The sequence below is a fragment of the Sorex araneus genome, chromosome 3, assembly GCF_027595985.1.
Source record: "Sorex araneus isolate mSorAra2 chromosome 3, mSorAra2.pri, whole genome shotgun sequence".
In the NCBI taxonomy this organism is placed as follows: domain Eukaryota; kingdom Metazoa; phylum Chordata; class Mammalia; order Eulipotyphla; family Soricidae; genus Sorex; species Sorex araneus.
The window spans coordinates 189,987,983-190,003,766 of NC_073304.1; the positions used below are offsets into that span (position 1 = coordinate 189,987,983).

General features: G+C 48.8%; 1 protein-coding gene across 1 annotated transcript in view; it reads left to right on the forward strand.

Moving 5' to 3' along the window:
* ITGAE (integrin subunit alpha E) overlaps nucleotides 1-15,784 on the forward strand; it is a 77,145-nt gene that overhangs the window by 45,163 nt on the left and 16,198 nt on the right. Inside the window, 8 exon segments of the mRNA XM_055132213.1 lie at nucleotides 75-217; nucleotides 502-642; nucleotides 1,342-1,566; nucleotides 2,846-2,976; nucleotides 4,585-4,715; nucleotides 5,842-6,005; nucleotides 7,475-7,603; nucleotides 11,135-11,208. Of these exon segments, the coding sequence (XP_054988188.1) occupies nucleotides 75-217; nucleotides 502-642; nucleotides 1,342-1,566; nucleotides 2,846-2,976; nucleotides 4,585-4,715; nucleotides 5,842-6,005; nucleotides 7,475-7,603; nucleotides 11,135-11,208 (1,138 nt within the window).

Sequence of the window (15,784 nt, forward strand, 5' to 3'; positions counted from 1 at the left end):
GCCCCTTTAAAGGTGTCTAGAAAGATGGAGTCTGCAAGGAGTCTGAGGGGAACCTCCCCTCTCCATCCCACCAGGTTATGCAGTGGCTGTGCTGCACAAGGCCTGTGGCCTCTCCTATGTGGCAGGGGCCCCGCGGCACAAGCAGCGGGGAGCCGTGTTTGAGCTCCAGAAGAAGGCCAGGAAAACCAACTTCTTGCAAGTGCTGGCTGGCGAGCAGGTACCTGCTAGGGAAGGACCCTGTTCCCAGTAACTAGATCAGAGACCTAGAAGAGAACTGAGTAGGCTCCAGGGCACCCCCAGGGGTCGAAACCCAGCCAGAACAGAAGTCAGCATCTCTGCTGGGCTCTGAGGTTGGGTTGTGAGTGGTTTCCCCTGTGGGGGCTGTGCTAGTCACATCTCCTCCCTTGTTCTATGGACAATTGGTCTGGGCATCCAGGGAGAGCAGTGATAGGAGGGGGGTCCCCTCAGCACCAGTGTGAGCTGAGTTCCTTCTGGGTCTAGATGGGGTCCTATTTTGGCTCTGAACTGTGCCCTGTGGACATCAACATGAATGGAACCACGGACTTGTTGCTGGTGGCGGCTCCATTTTATCACGACCATGGAGAGGAAGGCAGAGTCTATGTGTACCGTCTGAATGCACAGGTGGGAGGCTCACCTCACCAGCTTGCTGGGTCCCCATCCAGCTGCTCAGGGGAGATAGCTCTGGGTGCAGCAGCTGTTTCACTCCCTTCCATACCCACAGGCTTTCTCCTGTCCCCACCCTGTCACCTCCTACCCCCATAGCTGTCGTGTTGGCAAAGTGTATTTAGTTTGTGATCTCACTTGTTTTTGAGGTCACTCTTATTCCCATTGTACAGACAGGTAAGTAGAGGGCTCGGGATGACTGGAGCTTGCCCACATTTACCCAGCAAGTGTTGATAATGCCAGGACTAGAATGCAGGTTTCAATAAACCTTTTCTTGGTCTCACTTTTAGCAGATAACAAGCAATACAAAATAAATTCTTTCCGTTCTGCTTGGGGGGGAATGGTTTGGGGTTCAGGATGGAAATATGGTGGTGGGAAAGTATAATGGTGGTGGTATTGGTGTTTGAATATTAAGTGTAATCAAATATTGTGAGCAATTTTATGAAAATAAAATAATAAATAAATAAATAAATAAATAAAATGCAGATCTCCCACATGCTACCAGCCCTCAGTGTGGGAGCAGAGGGGCCAGTTCTGGGTCCTGAATCCACTTTCCCTTGTGCTGACTGTGTGCCCCCAGGCCCGAGTCTCTGTTGGGGATGAATAAGCAGGTTTCCTGCCGTCGCCTCTGTGTTCAGCTGCCCATTTGCTTTGCAGGATGGCTCCTTCTCCTTGGCACATGTGCTGAGTGGGCACCCCGGTGCCGCTAATGCCCGTTTTGGCTTTTCCATGGCGACAGTGGGGGATATAAATCAGGATGGATTCACAGATGTGGCTATCGGGGCCCCCCTGGAGGGCCTGGGGACTGACCACAGTGCTAGCTTTGGCACTGTTTACATCTACAATGGACGTGAGGATGGTCTTGATCCCAGACACTCACAGGTGACTGCACTCTCTCCTGTTTCTGCTCTGGGGCTCTGACCTTGCCTAGGTGTGAGCCCCTAGCCCTAAGCCAGATGATTTCCAGGTGGCAGGGGGTTGGGGGATTAGGGGGTCTTGCCTGTAGGATTCCTGGCCATTGCCTTCCTTGCGGCCTTCTGGTGTGAACTGAGGCTGCCAGAACGACCTTCTACTTCCCTGACCTAGAGTTCCTCTTCCTTTGCCATTCCTGACCGCAGAACCCACTAGCTATTGCCTTTCTCTGTGTCCCTTCTCCAACCTCCCTCCCCCAGCCCAGTGCCTCTGCACCTTCTCCCTAGTTCCCCAGCACTCTGGAGCTAGGCTCTCATGTTATATCTCTTTTATAGCGGTGCTGGGGATTGAGCCCAGGGCCTGACACAGGCAAAGTTTGCACCGTGCCACTGAACCGCGCACCCAATTCACCCTCCACCTTTCCTGGGCACTGATGCCACACCTCTTAGCTCTAATCCCATATTTCCAACCTCAGCTGGATGGCCTAGCTGCCTCAGTCACCAATCTGCAGTGTCCTTCCCCGCTCAGACCTGGCCTGCTCTGGGCCCCCCAGCTGGGATAATCCTAGCGCCAGCTCTCAGCCCCCTCATCCTAATGATTCCTTTTTTGTTTGTTTGTTTGCTTTTTGGGTCACACTCAGCATTGCACAGGGGTTACTCCTGGCTTATACACTCAGGAATTACTCCTGGTGGTGCTCAGGGGACCATATGGGATGCTGGAATTGAACCCGGGTCAGCCGCGTGCAAGGCAAACGCCCTAACCACTGTACTGTCGCTCCAGCCCTCACCCTAATGATTCTTGCTCTCTCTAATTCATCCCTTCTCTTTGTGCCTCCCTGACTCGTGCCCCTACTCCCACTATCAACCTGCCCCTGGCCTGCAGCCTTGCCCAGCTCATGCCCTGCTCTGCCTCTTCTGCCCTGGTCCTTCATGGCATTTCTAAAGCACTTCTGATCAAACACAAGCACCTCCAGCCCCACTCAAGGTCTCCCAATACCCCCATCCCTCCTGTTCCAGCCACACTGGCCCCTGGCTGTTCTCTCCTCCCTTTGTTCTTCCCCAGCCACCGCCTGCCTCACTTTTCCCACCTGCCTCCTGGGCTCTATTTAAATGCCACTTCATCCAGGAGAACTTGTCCTTTCTCCCTCAGTTCCACTTGAAGACTGAGGGCTCCTTGGGGGTGGCAGTATTGGCTGATTTGAATGAGACTGAGTGGATTGTAATCTTCTTCTCTCCATTTCCTTCCACAGCGGATCCAGGCCTCAGCCGTGGACTTGGGACTCCGCTACTTCGGCGTGTCAGTGTCTGGTGGCTTTGATTTCAGTGGTGATGGCCTGGTGGACATTGCTGTGGGCACGCTGGGCCGGGCAGCTGTACTCCGGTAGGGGTTTGCCCTGCCTTCTATGGTTCTGGGTCCCAGCCTCTCCCAGTGACCCTACCTTAAGTGACCCTGTGTCACACTTCCCCAGCTGAGAGGGAGGAAGGTCAGCAGGCAAGGTCACCAGATGGGGAGTCAGCCCATGGGGGTTCCAGTGACCTTGAAAAATTCATTGAATTCTAAGGCCCCTGGAGCTGGAGATATAGTACAGTGGGTAGGGTGCTTGCCTTGCATAGCCGACCTGGACCTGGGTTCAATCCCCGGCATCACATATGGTTCCTGGAACCCCACCAGCAGTCATCCCTGAGCACTGCCAACCCCCCCCCCAAAAAAAGCAAAATAACAAAGAATTCCATCTGAATTCTAAGCCCCAGTTTTCTCATCTGTAAATGGAAGCAATAATATTTATTAATTGACTAGTGAGAATTAATCGAGAAAATAGATGTGAATTATTTAGCACAGTGCTGAGTGATGATGGCTATTATCCTTATTTTTCTGTTTCAGAGCCTCAGTGCTCCTAGTGAATGATCAAGTCCATAGCTCTATAGAAGCCGACCTTTCACTGCTCTGTCCCTGAAGGTCCACATTTGGCTGTACAGCCTCTCAGAGGCATCTCTATGTCCATCTGTTTTAGGACCCCCCTTCCTCAGCGTCCTCAATCTTGCCCTTTCTGCCCCTCCCCAGCCCCACCTCAGCAGACAGTCCATTGGGCATCCCGGAGTCCTCTTTCCTTCTCTCCTACCCTCAGCCACACATTCTTTGCCATCTCTGTCTCCCAGACTGAGTTACTCCCACTTCTTGCCTGGGCCCTGACCCCACATGCTGCTTCCTCTCTCTCTGCCCCTTCTCTGGATGGCAGCCTCCATTCCTGTGCTTAAAGCCCCATCCATGGCCCTCTTAGAGGTCTCCCTTCTCCGTGGTGGGACCTGTCTGCCTGCCCTCCCTGTCATCCTCTATTACTGCCTGTGTCTGGCTGACAAACTTATGGTGTGTGCTCCTCACACCCACTCGGGCCCTGTGGCTGGCCCTGCTCTCTGCCTGGCTTGTGGTTTCCCCAGAGTTCCTCCTAGCTGCCTCATTCTTGTTGGCAAATCTCAACCTCCACACCTCCATGTCAGTGAAGCCATCCTTCACCACCTGACCTAAATAGCCCATCTTTATTTTCTGCTCCTATTTATTTTGGTTTTGGGGTCAGACCTGACAATGTTCAGGACTTACTCCTAGCTCTGTGCTCAGGGATCAGTCCTGGCAGTGTTCAGGGGACTTCGTGGGATGCCGGGAATTGAAACCAGGTCAGCTGCAAGGCAAAGTGCCCTGACTGCTGTACTATCTGGCCCCGCCTGTTCCGGTTGTAGGAACATTATTTGCATGTGGCATTATCATCATGTGGCATGTTCCTGTTTCTCATTTGTTTCCCACCAGAGCATCTGATTTCCCACCAGAGCATCTTCCCTCCCTTGTCACTTTCCCTCCTAACTCCTGAAGATTCAGAGCAGCACTTGACTTACGAGAGATATTCAGTAAATATTCACTGAATGAATGGATCCAGCAGGCATGAGCCCAGATGTCCTCTGATCACTTCTCATGGGCATTTTTCCTGTCTTGCTTAAGCACCAGACCCGTGGTTCGTCTCTTGGTGTCCATGGCCTTCAGCCCCCCGACCCTGCCCATCGGCTTCAACAGCAGCGTACATGTGAACCTGTGCTTTGAGCTCAGCCCTGAAACTCCAGCTGCCCAGACAGGTACCCAGCCACTGAGCCTCCACACCCAGCATCTGGGCTATTCCCTCTTGACATCAGCAAGGGCCAGGGGAGAGGACTAGGCTGGGGAGTGGGTTGGGGTGCTACTACTTGAAGCCCCTCTGTTAGCTTAGCTCCTTTGATGTGCCCTTCTCATTAAGGTGAGCACCTCAGAAAAACAGTGATCTGCTAAGTGCACACCCTCACAGGAATTCTCTGCCCAGCCAGGGAGGAGGGACGTTGGAAGGCTGGCTCAGAGGGAGGTGGCGTTTCTGAAGGTGACTCAGGAAATGCTGCTGGCTCCCCACCCCAGCTATAGTGTTTCTGTTGTGAGTGGTGGGGCTCCTGGAAATGACCTTTCTCTCCCTCTGATTTGCACCTTTTCTCCTCTTCTTCCCTTGCTGTGTCTCCTGGCCTGGCTGGGGTGGCACCGCCTGCCCGAGGCCTACCTGCTCTTTCCCCTCAGCAGGCACTGACTAAGGGAACTTTTCCAGAAGGCAGAGGGTAGACATGGCTTTCCCAGCCCAGGCACATATGACAACCCAAGAGCTCCCTCTCAGAAGAATCCCTCTGCCAAGTCCCTTGAACCTTAATCTTGGCCGCACTCCTGGAGCTGTCTCTGCTTCCATAGGCCAGAAAGCTGTCTCCCAGCTGAGTGGCTCTTCCACTGAAGAAGACCGTTATCCAGCCTGGGGCTTGGAAGTGACAGGCTTGGCCTCTCCTGCAGAAGAGGCTGAAAGGGTCATGCCACAGGGCCTAGATACAGTTGCTGTGGAGCTGTGTGCCACTGGGCCAGTGTCTTTCACTCGCTGGACTCTGTGCTGACAGTAGAGGAGTCCACAAAACATGGAGCCAGCAGCCCTATTATCCTCAGGCATTACTGTCTGGTCTGTATTCTCTTGCCTGTATTCTCCTTCTCCTGAGTTCCTCCACCTCCCCCAGGCACCTGCTGCTCTTGGCTGAGTCACCCGGGGACCCAGGAGAGTGAGTGCCTTTGACATGAAGAGGAAACTCTGCCTCCATCCCCAGGGAGAGGGACGGGACTCAGGAGCATCAGGCAGGCTTCGGAGCCTCTGTCTGGGCTTTGCCCGTCTTGGGCTCATTGGCCTGGTCTGCCCTTGATTGCCAGACCTCAGAGAGACGTCTGTGAGCTTCACATTGGACGTGGATGTGGCGAAGGAGAGGAAAAGGCTTCAGTGTTTGGACAAGGGAGCTTGTCAGAACTTCCTTAGGAAGTGGGGCCCGGAGCCCTGTCTCTGTGAGTCCCTCCTGCTCACTCCCGTGGACACAGAGGTAAGTGGCACTTACAGGAGTGTGTGTATAAGAGTTGGGCAGCCACGGGAAGTGGGTAGGTCTGCACTGTTGAGAAAAGATAGGCAGCAAACCCATACATACAAATTAGACAAGTACAATAGACCAACAACAGCATAATGTCATGGTAGGAAGAGCTAATGGTGCCGGAAATCTAAAATTTCTCTCCTCTCCCTTTGTGGTGGCTGCTGCAGTGACCAGGGGTCACACACAAGCCTCATTGTAGTGCTTGCTGGATGTCACGCACTTTTAGTTGTGGTGCTCACACACGTGCTCATTGGGAATCCAAATCCTGGCTGTGGTGCCTGCACATCTTTCATCTATAGTGTTTGCCAGGTGTTATGTGATTTAGTTGCTGCTCACACATACCTGGCTATCAATGCGGATCCCACACCCTGTTGCTGCATCTGGGGTCCCAGGCAGCAGAGTTGTCAGGACTGCATTCAGTGCATGTGGGCAGCACTGAGATCCAACTCATGGCCTCATGCTCGGAAGGCAGGTGCTTCTACACCACTGAGCCATCCCCAGGCCCTCAGAAATCTAAATGAAAGAAACCGATCGCAACTTAACACGAAGTCTATCTCTGAGCTTCTAGAAGCTGCAAAATTCTGGAAGCTGGAAATGCTCTGATTGCTTTCATTTTTCTTGCTAATAAGCCAGAATAAATGGGATTCTTCACCCTTCTCCTTGTTATTTTACCACCGCTGATAAGAAATAGTAGGGCTGAGGGTCCTTATTTTAATCAATATCAGAAACATTAAATGTGGGAAAGCAGAACAGAGAGACCAAAGTTGCATTGATAAAAGTTTTCTCCTGACCAAGGTGTCAAGAGACATGATCGTAAATGTATTTATCAGGATTCAGAACCTAGAACTCTGACTATAAAGATCAGTTAATCTAAAAAGAGCACAAGTTATACCCCTGATTATACCTCTCTTCCCACATCTGCTCTGATTGTCAATTGGAACACATACCTCTAGTTATATTTTAACTACTAATTGAATTAAGAAAGAGGTATTTTCATTTTTGTTTTTGTCACACCTGGCAGTGCTCAGGGCTAACTCCTCTGCATTCAGGCATCCCTCCAGGCAGTGCTCAGGGGGCTCTTAAGTAGTGCTGGGAATTGAACCTGGTTTGGCTCCATACAAGGCAAGTACCTTAACCCCTGGACTAGCTCTCTGGCCTGAGAAAGATCTTTGTAAACACAGATGTTTACATTTTTCCCTTGGAAGAAAGTCTGAGTCATGTTTTTAACTTTGATGGTCAGAATCCCTTGGTAACTGGGGCTGAACCTCCAAGGTGCTTTCTGAGGCCTGAAGCCAGAATGGATCAAAGGAAATTCTTCCAGTGTTTTTGGTAGCTTGGTAGGAGAAGCTGCCTTTCAGAGAACACTCTCCTTGTCATCTTGTCACCCCTGCAACCCACTCAACCCTGCGCTTATGGGCTTGCAGCTCTCAGAAGAGGACCACTTCTCCAACATCAGTGTCAAGGTCAGCTACCAACTCTACACCACTGAGGACTCCGGAGACTCTGCCCACCTCATCCTGGACCTCTTTATGAAGCCTACTGCCCTCTTCCAGGTGACTACCCACAACCAGGCCCTCCTGGGGAGCCAGACTACCCCGGAAAACCTGTGCCTTAACTTCTTAGAATGGAAGTGGAGGGAGGGCCTCTGACAGCTTCGGGGTCACTCACCCTAGGAAGGAAAGGGAGCTTGGAGATAGTGGCTGTTCCCTTAAGCCCTTGGGGCTGGCCAATACAACTTTCCACCCTGTGTGTGCCATTCTGCCGATGAAGCATGCAAATGTGTCCTCTTGGCAAGGGTCTCTGATGGTGCGTGGCAGGAACTGGGCTGGAGTTCACCTGTCAGATACTCTACACCTGCACCTGAACCAGGTAGAGGGACATTTAATCAGAGGAGGAAGGACATAGTCACAGTTCCTGACTCTTAGGGGGATTCATACAAGCTGGGGAGAGTTAATATACTAAGGTTGCATCAATGCGTAGATTTTTTTTTTTCTTTTTGGGTCACACCCAGCGATGCTCAGGGTTACTCCTAGCTCTGCACTCAGGAATTACTCCTGGCGGTGCTTTGGGGACCATATGGGATGCTGGGGATCGAACCCGGGTCGGCCGCATGCAAGGCAAACACCCTAACCCCTGTGCTATCACTCCAGCCCCAATGCATAGATTATTAATTAATTAGATATATTATGTTTCTTACCAGCACTACATGGTAAGAAGCTGAGCTATCTGGCCACCCTTTATTTTGGGGTGGGTGTTTTTTAATTTTTTTTGCTTTTTAAAAAAATTTTTGTTTTGGTTCTTGATTTTTTTGGGGGGGTTGGCTGGGAGTAGGCTATGCTTGGTGGCACTCTGGGGCTATTCCTGGCTCTGTCCTCAAGAGTGGCCCCTGAAAGTGCTGGGGATGCTGGGGGAATGAGGCAGGTTCAAGGTATGCAAAGCAACCACCTTACCTCCTATACTGTCTCTCTGGCCTCACTTAATTTTTAATTATTATTATTATTATTTTTTGCTTTTTGGGTCACACCTAGTGATGCTGAGGGGTTACTCCTGCACTCAGTTACTCCTGGTGGTGCTGGGGGGACCATATGGACAGCCAGGGATGAACCCGGGTCGGCTCCATGCAAGGCAAATGCCCTACCCACTATACTATTGCTCCAGCCCTGGCCTCACTTATTTTTTTAATTGAATGACAGTGATATACACAGTTACAAAGTTGTTCATGATTGGATTTCAGTCACACAATGTTCCAACTCCTGTCCCTTCACCAGTGTACATTTCCCACCACCAGTGATGCCAGCTTCCCTTCCCACCATCCTTGCCTCTATGGCAGGCACTTTTCCCCTCTCTCTCTCTCTCTCTCTCTCTCTCTCTCTCTCTCTCTCTCTCTCTCTCTTTTCCTCCCTCCCTCCCTCCCTCCCTCCCTCCCGCCTGCCTTTCCTCTCTCTCTCTCCTTCCCTCTCTCCCTCCTTCTCTCCCTCCCTCCCTTGTCTGTTTGTTTTTGAGCCATATCTGGTGATGCTTAGGGGTTACTCCTGGCTCTGTACTCAGGGATCACTCCAGGTAGTGCTCAAAGGATTATATATGGGATGTTGAGGATCAAATCCAGCTGTGTGCAAGGCAAGGACCCTCCCCTGTAGTATCACTCTAGCCTCACATTTTTTTTTTTGGTGTGTGAGTAAAAGTATGTGTGTGTGTGTGTGTGTGTATGTGTGTGTGTGTGTGTGTGGTACTGAGCAGTGAACCCAAGGCCTCACACAGGCGAGACATTTTCCCCTCCCACTGAGCCATATCCTGGCCACATTCTCAAAAGACTTTTAATTTGGAAGTACTTGGCTTACTACAAAGTTCTAAGAATAGTTCAAGGAATTCTCATGTGTTCTTTACACTGGTTCTCCACATGTATCTATATTCCAGAACCACCTGAGAGTAACTTACAGATATGATGCTCTAATTCGGTACTGCAGTATGTTTTCTAGAGAACAAGTAAAAGGTGCTTAACAAGAACATGGTGCTCTTTTAGTTTACATCTCTTTTTGTTTGTTTTTGCTTTGGGGTCACACATGGTGGTGCTTAGAAACTACTCCTAAATGTGTTCTGGGGTCACTCCTGTCAGTGCTGAGGTGAGCAGCAGTCCTAGAGCTAAGAGCCCAGGCCTCTCCTGGGTGGCATGCTCTCAGCCTGTTGATCTGAGCTATCTCTCTGGCCCCTGTAATTAAATCTCTTAAGGGGAATTGCTTTGGGATTATTCACTTATCCTATGTATCAAGATTCTGGTCTTTTTGTTTTGTTTTTTTTTTTTGGTTTTTGGGTCACACCTGGTGATGCACAGGGGTTACTCCTGACTCATGCACTCAGGAATTACTCCTGGCGGTGCTCAGGGGACCATATGGGATGCTGGGATTTGAATCCGGGTCGGCCGCGTGCAAGGCAAACACCCTACCCGCTATGCTATCACTCCAGCCCCAAGATTCTGGTCTTAATCAAGTATTTCTTTGATAATTTGTCAAAGATCTAAAAAGAAATTCCACCAATAAAAGGGGTAAGGAGAAATTATTTTGTGTTAGGTCACTGTCACTGTCACTGTCATCCTGTTGTGCATCGATTTGCTCGAGCGGGCACCAGTAACGTCTCCATTGTGAGACTCGTTGTTACTGTTTTTGGCATATCGAATATGCCATGGGTAGTTTGCCAGGCTCTGCCGTGCGGGCGAGATACTCTTGGTAGCTTGCTGGGCTCTCCGAGAGAGGCAGAGGAATCGAATCTGGGTTGGCTGCGTGCAAGGCAAACACATAAATTTTTTTTTCCCCCCGGAGAGTTTGTTCTAGCTCAAACATATGGCCATTTCACCCCAATCCTGTTTCACTGGGTTTGGGTGAAAAAAAGCAGTAAATGATGAGGCTATATTAATAACAAAACTAAATAAAACTTCTCTAAACTGTTAACCCAATCATAGGTCATTTCTGACTTCTGAAAATTCATCTTCCTTTTCCAGCAAGTGGGGTTCCTGTCTAGCTCTGGATTCCCTTCCAACTTAAGCCATGGTAACAGTCTGTATAAATAAAGTTGCTAAGGTGATCACTGTCTGTGGGAAAGAGATGTACAGAGAATCCTCAGCTGACAAGGTGCCTGTCTATTCTTCATAATAAAAATAGACCCAGCTCCTTTCAATCCAAAGCAGATCTTTTCTACCTGGGTATTTTGGACTCAGTGTGACTTTTTTCTTTTTCTTTGGTTTTGGATCACACCCAGTGATGCTTCAGGGCTTACTCCTGGCTCTGTACTCAGGAATTATTCCTGATGGTGCTGGGGGGATGCTGGGGATAGAACCCAAGGTCTGCTGCACCCTACTTGCTGCCCTCTCTCTTCAGCCCCTCAATGTGACTTTCTGAATTTGTCTGCTTTAGTGTGGGCCCAAGTATAAGGGGAAAAGTTAGCCTAAAGCCAATGGTAACTGAGGGCTTGGCAGGCCTGTACCTGGACGATATTTCATTAGGTATCCTCCATTTATGCGCATGTGCCAAGGGGTGAGGCAGGCAGGAATGATGAGTGCCTCGGCTGATCCTGCCTTCTCTGTCTATTCACAGCTGCCTTATGAGAAGGACTGTGACAATAAGCTGTTTTGCGTCGCTGAGTTGCAGTTGGTCACCACCATATCTCAGTAAGTTGGGTCCAGTCACTACAGTTTTGGCAATTCACTTTCTCCTGGGCTTACTTAGGCAAATCCTCATCTGGCTCCATTGCTCACTTGCTCCCTTTCCCTCAATGACCCAAAAAGGGCTTTTGTACTATTTTATTAAGACAACAGACTCAGTAAGCAAGGGCCGGGAGGGGTCACGCTGGTCACCTGGTCTACCGTGCTGAGTCTTACTCCTGGCACTGGGCTCAGGGATTACTCTGCACTGGAGATGAAACCAGGGTTGGCCATGTGCAAGGCAAACACCTTATCCCCTGTACTATCTCTCTGGCCTGCTAGATCCCAGGTCTTTTAAGAACCCAGACAATACTCTTTCTCCATTTTCTTGGTTTATTTTTGGTTCTCCCAGTATTCAGGGGCCAGTCACTGCCAGCAGTACTCCACCTGGGCTGCTCAAGCCCAGCAGTGCTGGAGGACCTCAGGGCCACCCCAGTGGTGGCTTGGAGGACCATGCAGTGCTAGGAGCTGACCCATATGCCAGGCATGCGCTTCTACCCTTATAGCTTCCCCTCTGGCTACTGACAATATTCGCAGATCCCTGCTCTGATAGCTTCCTCAGAAGTTATATTTCCCCAGTTTAGCTCTTTGCCAAATGATTTATTTAATTCATGAAACATCTGCTGAATATCTACTCTGTGCCAAGCACTCTAGGTGCTAGAGATTTGTCAGCGAATAACGCAAACACACTATCTGCCCTTCCTGTGCTTTTAAGGGACAGAGATTCTAAATTCTCTGTCAATGAGATATACTCAGAAGAAAGACAAGGCAGAGAGATGGCAGGGAGGGCAGTTAAACCGAGGGCTCACGAAGGGCTTGCTGAGGTAACATTTTGGCACAAGGAAGAGAAGATAGAAGAATGAACTCTTCGGGTTTCTTTTTTCCTTTTTTAAAAACCATAATAGCCACTTAATTTAATTTTTGGTTTGGGGTTATAACTGTCAGTACTCAAGGATTACTCTTGGCTCTGTGCTCATGGCAAACTCTTGGCAAAGTTTGGAGAACCATATGTGATGCCAGGAATTGAACCCAGGTCAGCATGGGCAAGGCAAGTGCCCTACCCGATAAACTATCTCTCTGGCCCCCGCATGGGTTTCTGAAGGGAAAACAACTCCAAATTCCCTAAGATGGGCAAAGGGGGTGGAGGTGGAGGAACGATCAGTGTTTGCTGTGGGAGGCAGAGATGGGGGGAGGTGAAGCAGCCCTCCAGAAGGGCTTTTACGTGAGCTGCGAGGGCAGAGGGATGACGTGATCTTACACTGGGGCACGATTAGGGTTGTTGCTGTGTTAAGAAAAAACTGCAGGAGCTCCAGAAGAACAGGAGGAATGTAAGGAGCTGGTATGGTAACGCAGTGGAGGGGGCCAATGTGGAAGTCTTGCCTTACAAAGGCTCAATCCTCAGCACCCCATAGTGATCCTTGAGTTCAGTCAGAAGTAAGCCCTGAGCACAGTCTGGTGATCCCAAAATAAGAAACAATAATAATAATAATAATAATAATAATAATAATAATAATAATAATAATTCAGTGGGGAAGTAATGGCAACTTGGGCAAACCTGAAGGAGGTTGTATTTTGATGCATTGTAGGATGGGATGATGATTGCAAGGGGGAAGTAAAAGAAAGGGTTTCAGAAGCCTTCCGTAATGCCAACCTGTCAGAACTCTCAGGATCTAGACCTCTGAAGGGTTTTCAGTGACTTGACTCCTTTAGCAAAGATAATAACCACCATCACCAAATGCAACTACATCACATTAAAAGGGATTTTTTTATTTTTTGCATAGCAAAAGGACTTTTCTGGCTAAAAGAAAAAGACACCCTGCTGAATGGGAGAAAATATTTGCACACAAAACATCAGATAAAAGACTAATATGTATTAAGGCTAGTGGGAAAATAATTGCACACACTACATCAGTTAAAAGGCAAAAAGAGAGAGTGCTCAGAAAGTTCAACAACAACAATCTAATAAGCTCATTAAAATGGAGAAAATAGATGAACAAACACTTCCAAAGAGGACATTTGGATGGCCGGTAGGCATATGAAAGTGTTCATAGTCATTTATTATCCAGGAAATGCAAATCAAAACAATACCTCACACTAATGACAATGACATATATCAAAAAGACCAGAAACAACCAGTGTTGGTGGGGACATGGTGAAAAAGGACCCGCATTTACTGTTAGTGGGATGTCCTCTGGTTCACCCTCTATGGAAAACAATATGGAGATTCCTCATAAAAGTATATAAAAGAATAGAGGCCAGAGAGAGAATACAGTGAGTAGGGTACTTGCCTTGCATGCTGCCAAAATGTGATTCCTGGTTTCCTGGTACTCCATATGGTTCCCCAATCCCCATCCCCCTCAGAGTGATCTGGGAGAATGTGAAGAGCCAGGAGTAAGCCCAGAGTACTGCCAGTGTGGCCCCAAAATAAAAACAAACAGAAAGATAAGAACAGAGGACTAGAGAGATGTACAAATGTTAAGATGCTTCCCTAGCATGTAGCTCTGACCCAGCAGGTGTGGCCCCTTAGCACAGAGCCAGGTGTGGCCTGGGATGTGACCTAAACCTCCAACCCCACCGGAGCGATAGCACAGCGGGTAGGGCGTTTGCCTTGCACGCGGCCGACCCGGGTTCGATCCCCGGCATCCCATATGGTCCCCCAAGCACTGCCAGGAGTAATTCCTGAGTGCAAAGCCAGGAGTAACCCCTGAGCATTGCTGGGTGTGACCCAAAAAGAAAAAAAAAAAAAACCTCCAACCCCAGCTTTCATATGACCAACCCATTTGGCATCTACCTCCAAAACACAAAAACAGTAATTTGAAAAGATAGTATAGTAGGTAGGATGGCTTGCCTTGCATGCAGCTGACTGGGGGTTCATTCCCCAGAACCCCACATGGTCTTTCAAGCCTACCTGGAATGATTCCTGAGTGCAGAGCCAGGAGTAAGCACTGCCTGATGTGGTCAAAAAAATAAATAAATAAAAAGAAAGAAACCAAGCAAGGGCATGAGTGTGTGTGTGGAGGGTGAGGAGTGGGAGGGGTGAGATAGTTTCAGGGAGGGGGGTGAAGAGGTAGACTGTAACATAAGGACACTAGTAGAGGGTAGTTTGGTGGTAGTAGAATGTGATAACCATATATATCAAAATCATAAGTATTAACACTAAGCATATGATCTAAACTATAATTTTTTTAAATAATAAAAATTTTCTTTCCACATTATCTAAAACGATGCTGTCTAGTACAGCAGCACTGGCTACATGTGGCTCTTTAAGTTAATTAAAGTGAAGTAAAATGAGAAACTGTCTCCTCAATTGAACTAGGCAAATTTCAAGTGCTCAGTACTCATATATGGCTAATGATATCCAACAGCACAGATAAGACCTTTTCTGTTACTAAAAATGTCCTGTAGGACTACACTGAATTCTAGAGTTGCCAAGAACTGAGTGGGGAAAGACATCAAGGAAGAATGTTTTGCTGGCTGTCTTTTTCATTGTTTGGATTGTGGAGGGTCAAACCTGGCAGATGCTCAGGGTTTACTCCTGGCTCTGTGCTCAGAGATCACTCTTGGTGGTGCTCGGGCACCATACGTAGTGCTAGGATTTAAACCCAAGCCAGGTGGGTGCAAATCTAGTTCCCTACCCACTGTACCATCTCTTCAGCTCTGGGAAGAATAGTTTTTGGAAGGCAGTATAGGGAGGAAGAGATCTTGTTTGGCTTTGAACCCGTGCGTGTGTTTAAATGTCTTCCTAGCTACTAGCATGGAGTGTGTTAACATGGTTCTGATGGCCAATTGGCATCTGTGGGAAAGTTGACTGTTCTCTGAGTCCAGTAAATCTGCTCAGAGGCATTTGCAGCACTTGTATTTCAGTTGTGTCCAGCTTAGCACTGCTCATCTGACTCACTAAGGATCCAATTGAAGACTTCTGAGTGCTCTGGCACCCAGCCTAACAAGCAGATGCAGCTGCTTCCAACAGGGAATTAATTACAGCCCAGGAAGGCTTGCAGTCCTGTGAAACAGGTCCAGCATCCACAGCTGGCCCTCTGTCTCCCCTTAGTGGGCAAAGTATAGGTTCTTTTTTCCAAAGTATTGAGCCTGATCATTAATAACCAATAGCCTTGCTGATTTTTCACCTCTTTGTGGACATCGGTCTCCTAAGGTATTTAAGGAAAATGACAGCCCCTTCTCTGAGAACATTATACATGTATATATGAGTTTTTGCATTTGGGGCTCTCTGAAATCATGTGCAATTCTTGGGTTCAGCACCCTGTTAAATATCTGGCGATTCTCGGTGTCTTCTGCACCCTAGAACAGTACGACCCACTGACAGTGCAGATGTCTCCTCACTGACCTCTAAGCAATACTTGTCATGTCCCAAACTTAACTCATTGGCTACCCTCTGCCCTTGCTCCTGGGTCTCCTCTCTTATGAAAAGTGCTACTTGGTCACCTATGCTGGAAACTTAGCTCTCCACAAACTCCACAGTCTTTTTTTTTTTTTAGCTCTGCTAGCAAGTGCAGCTGGACCACCTCTGATGTCTCTCCTTCCT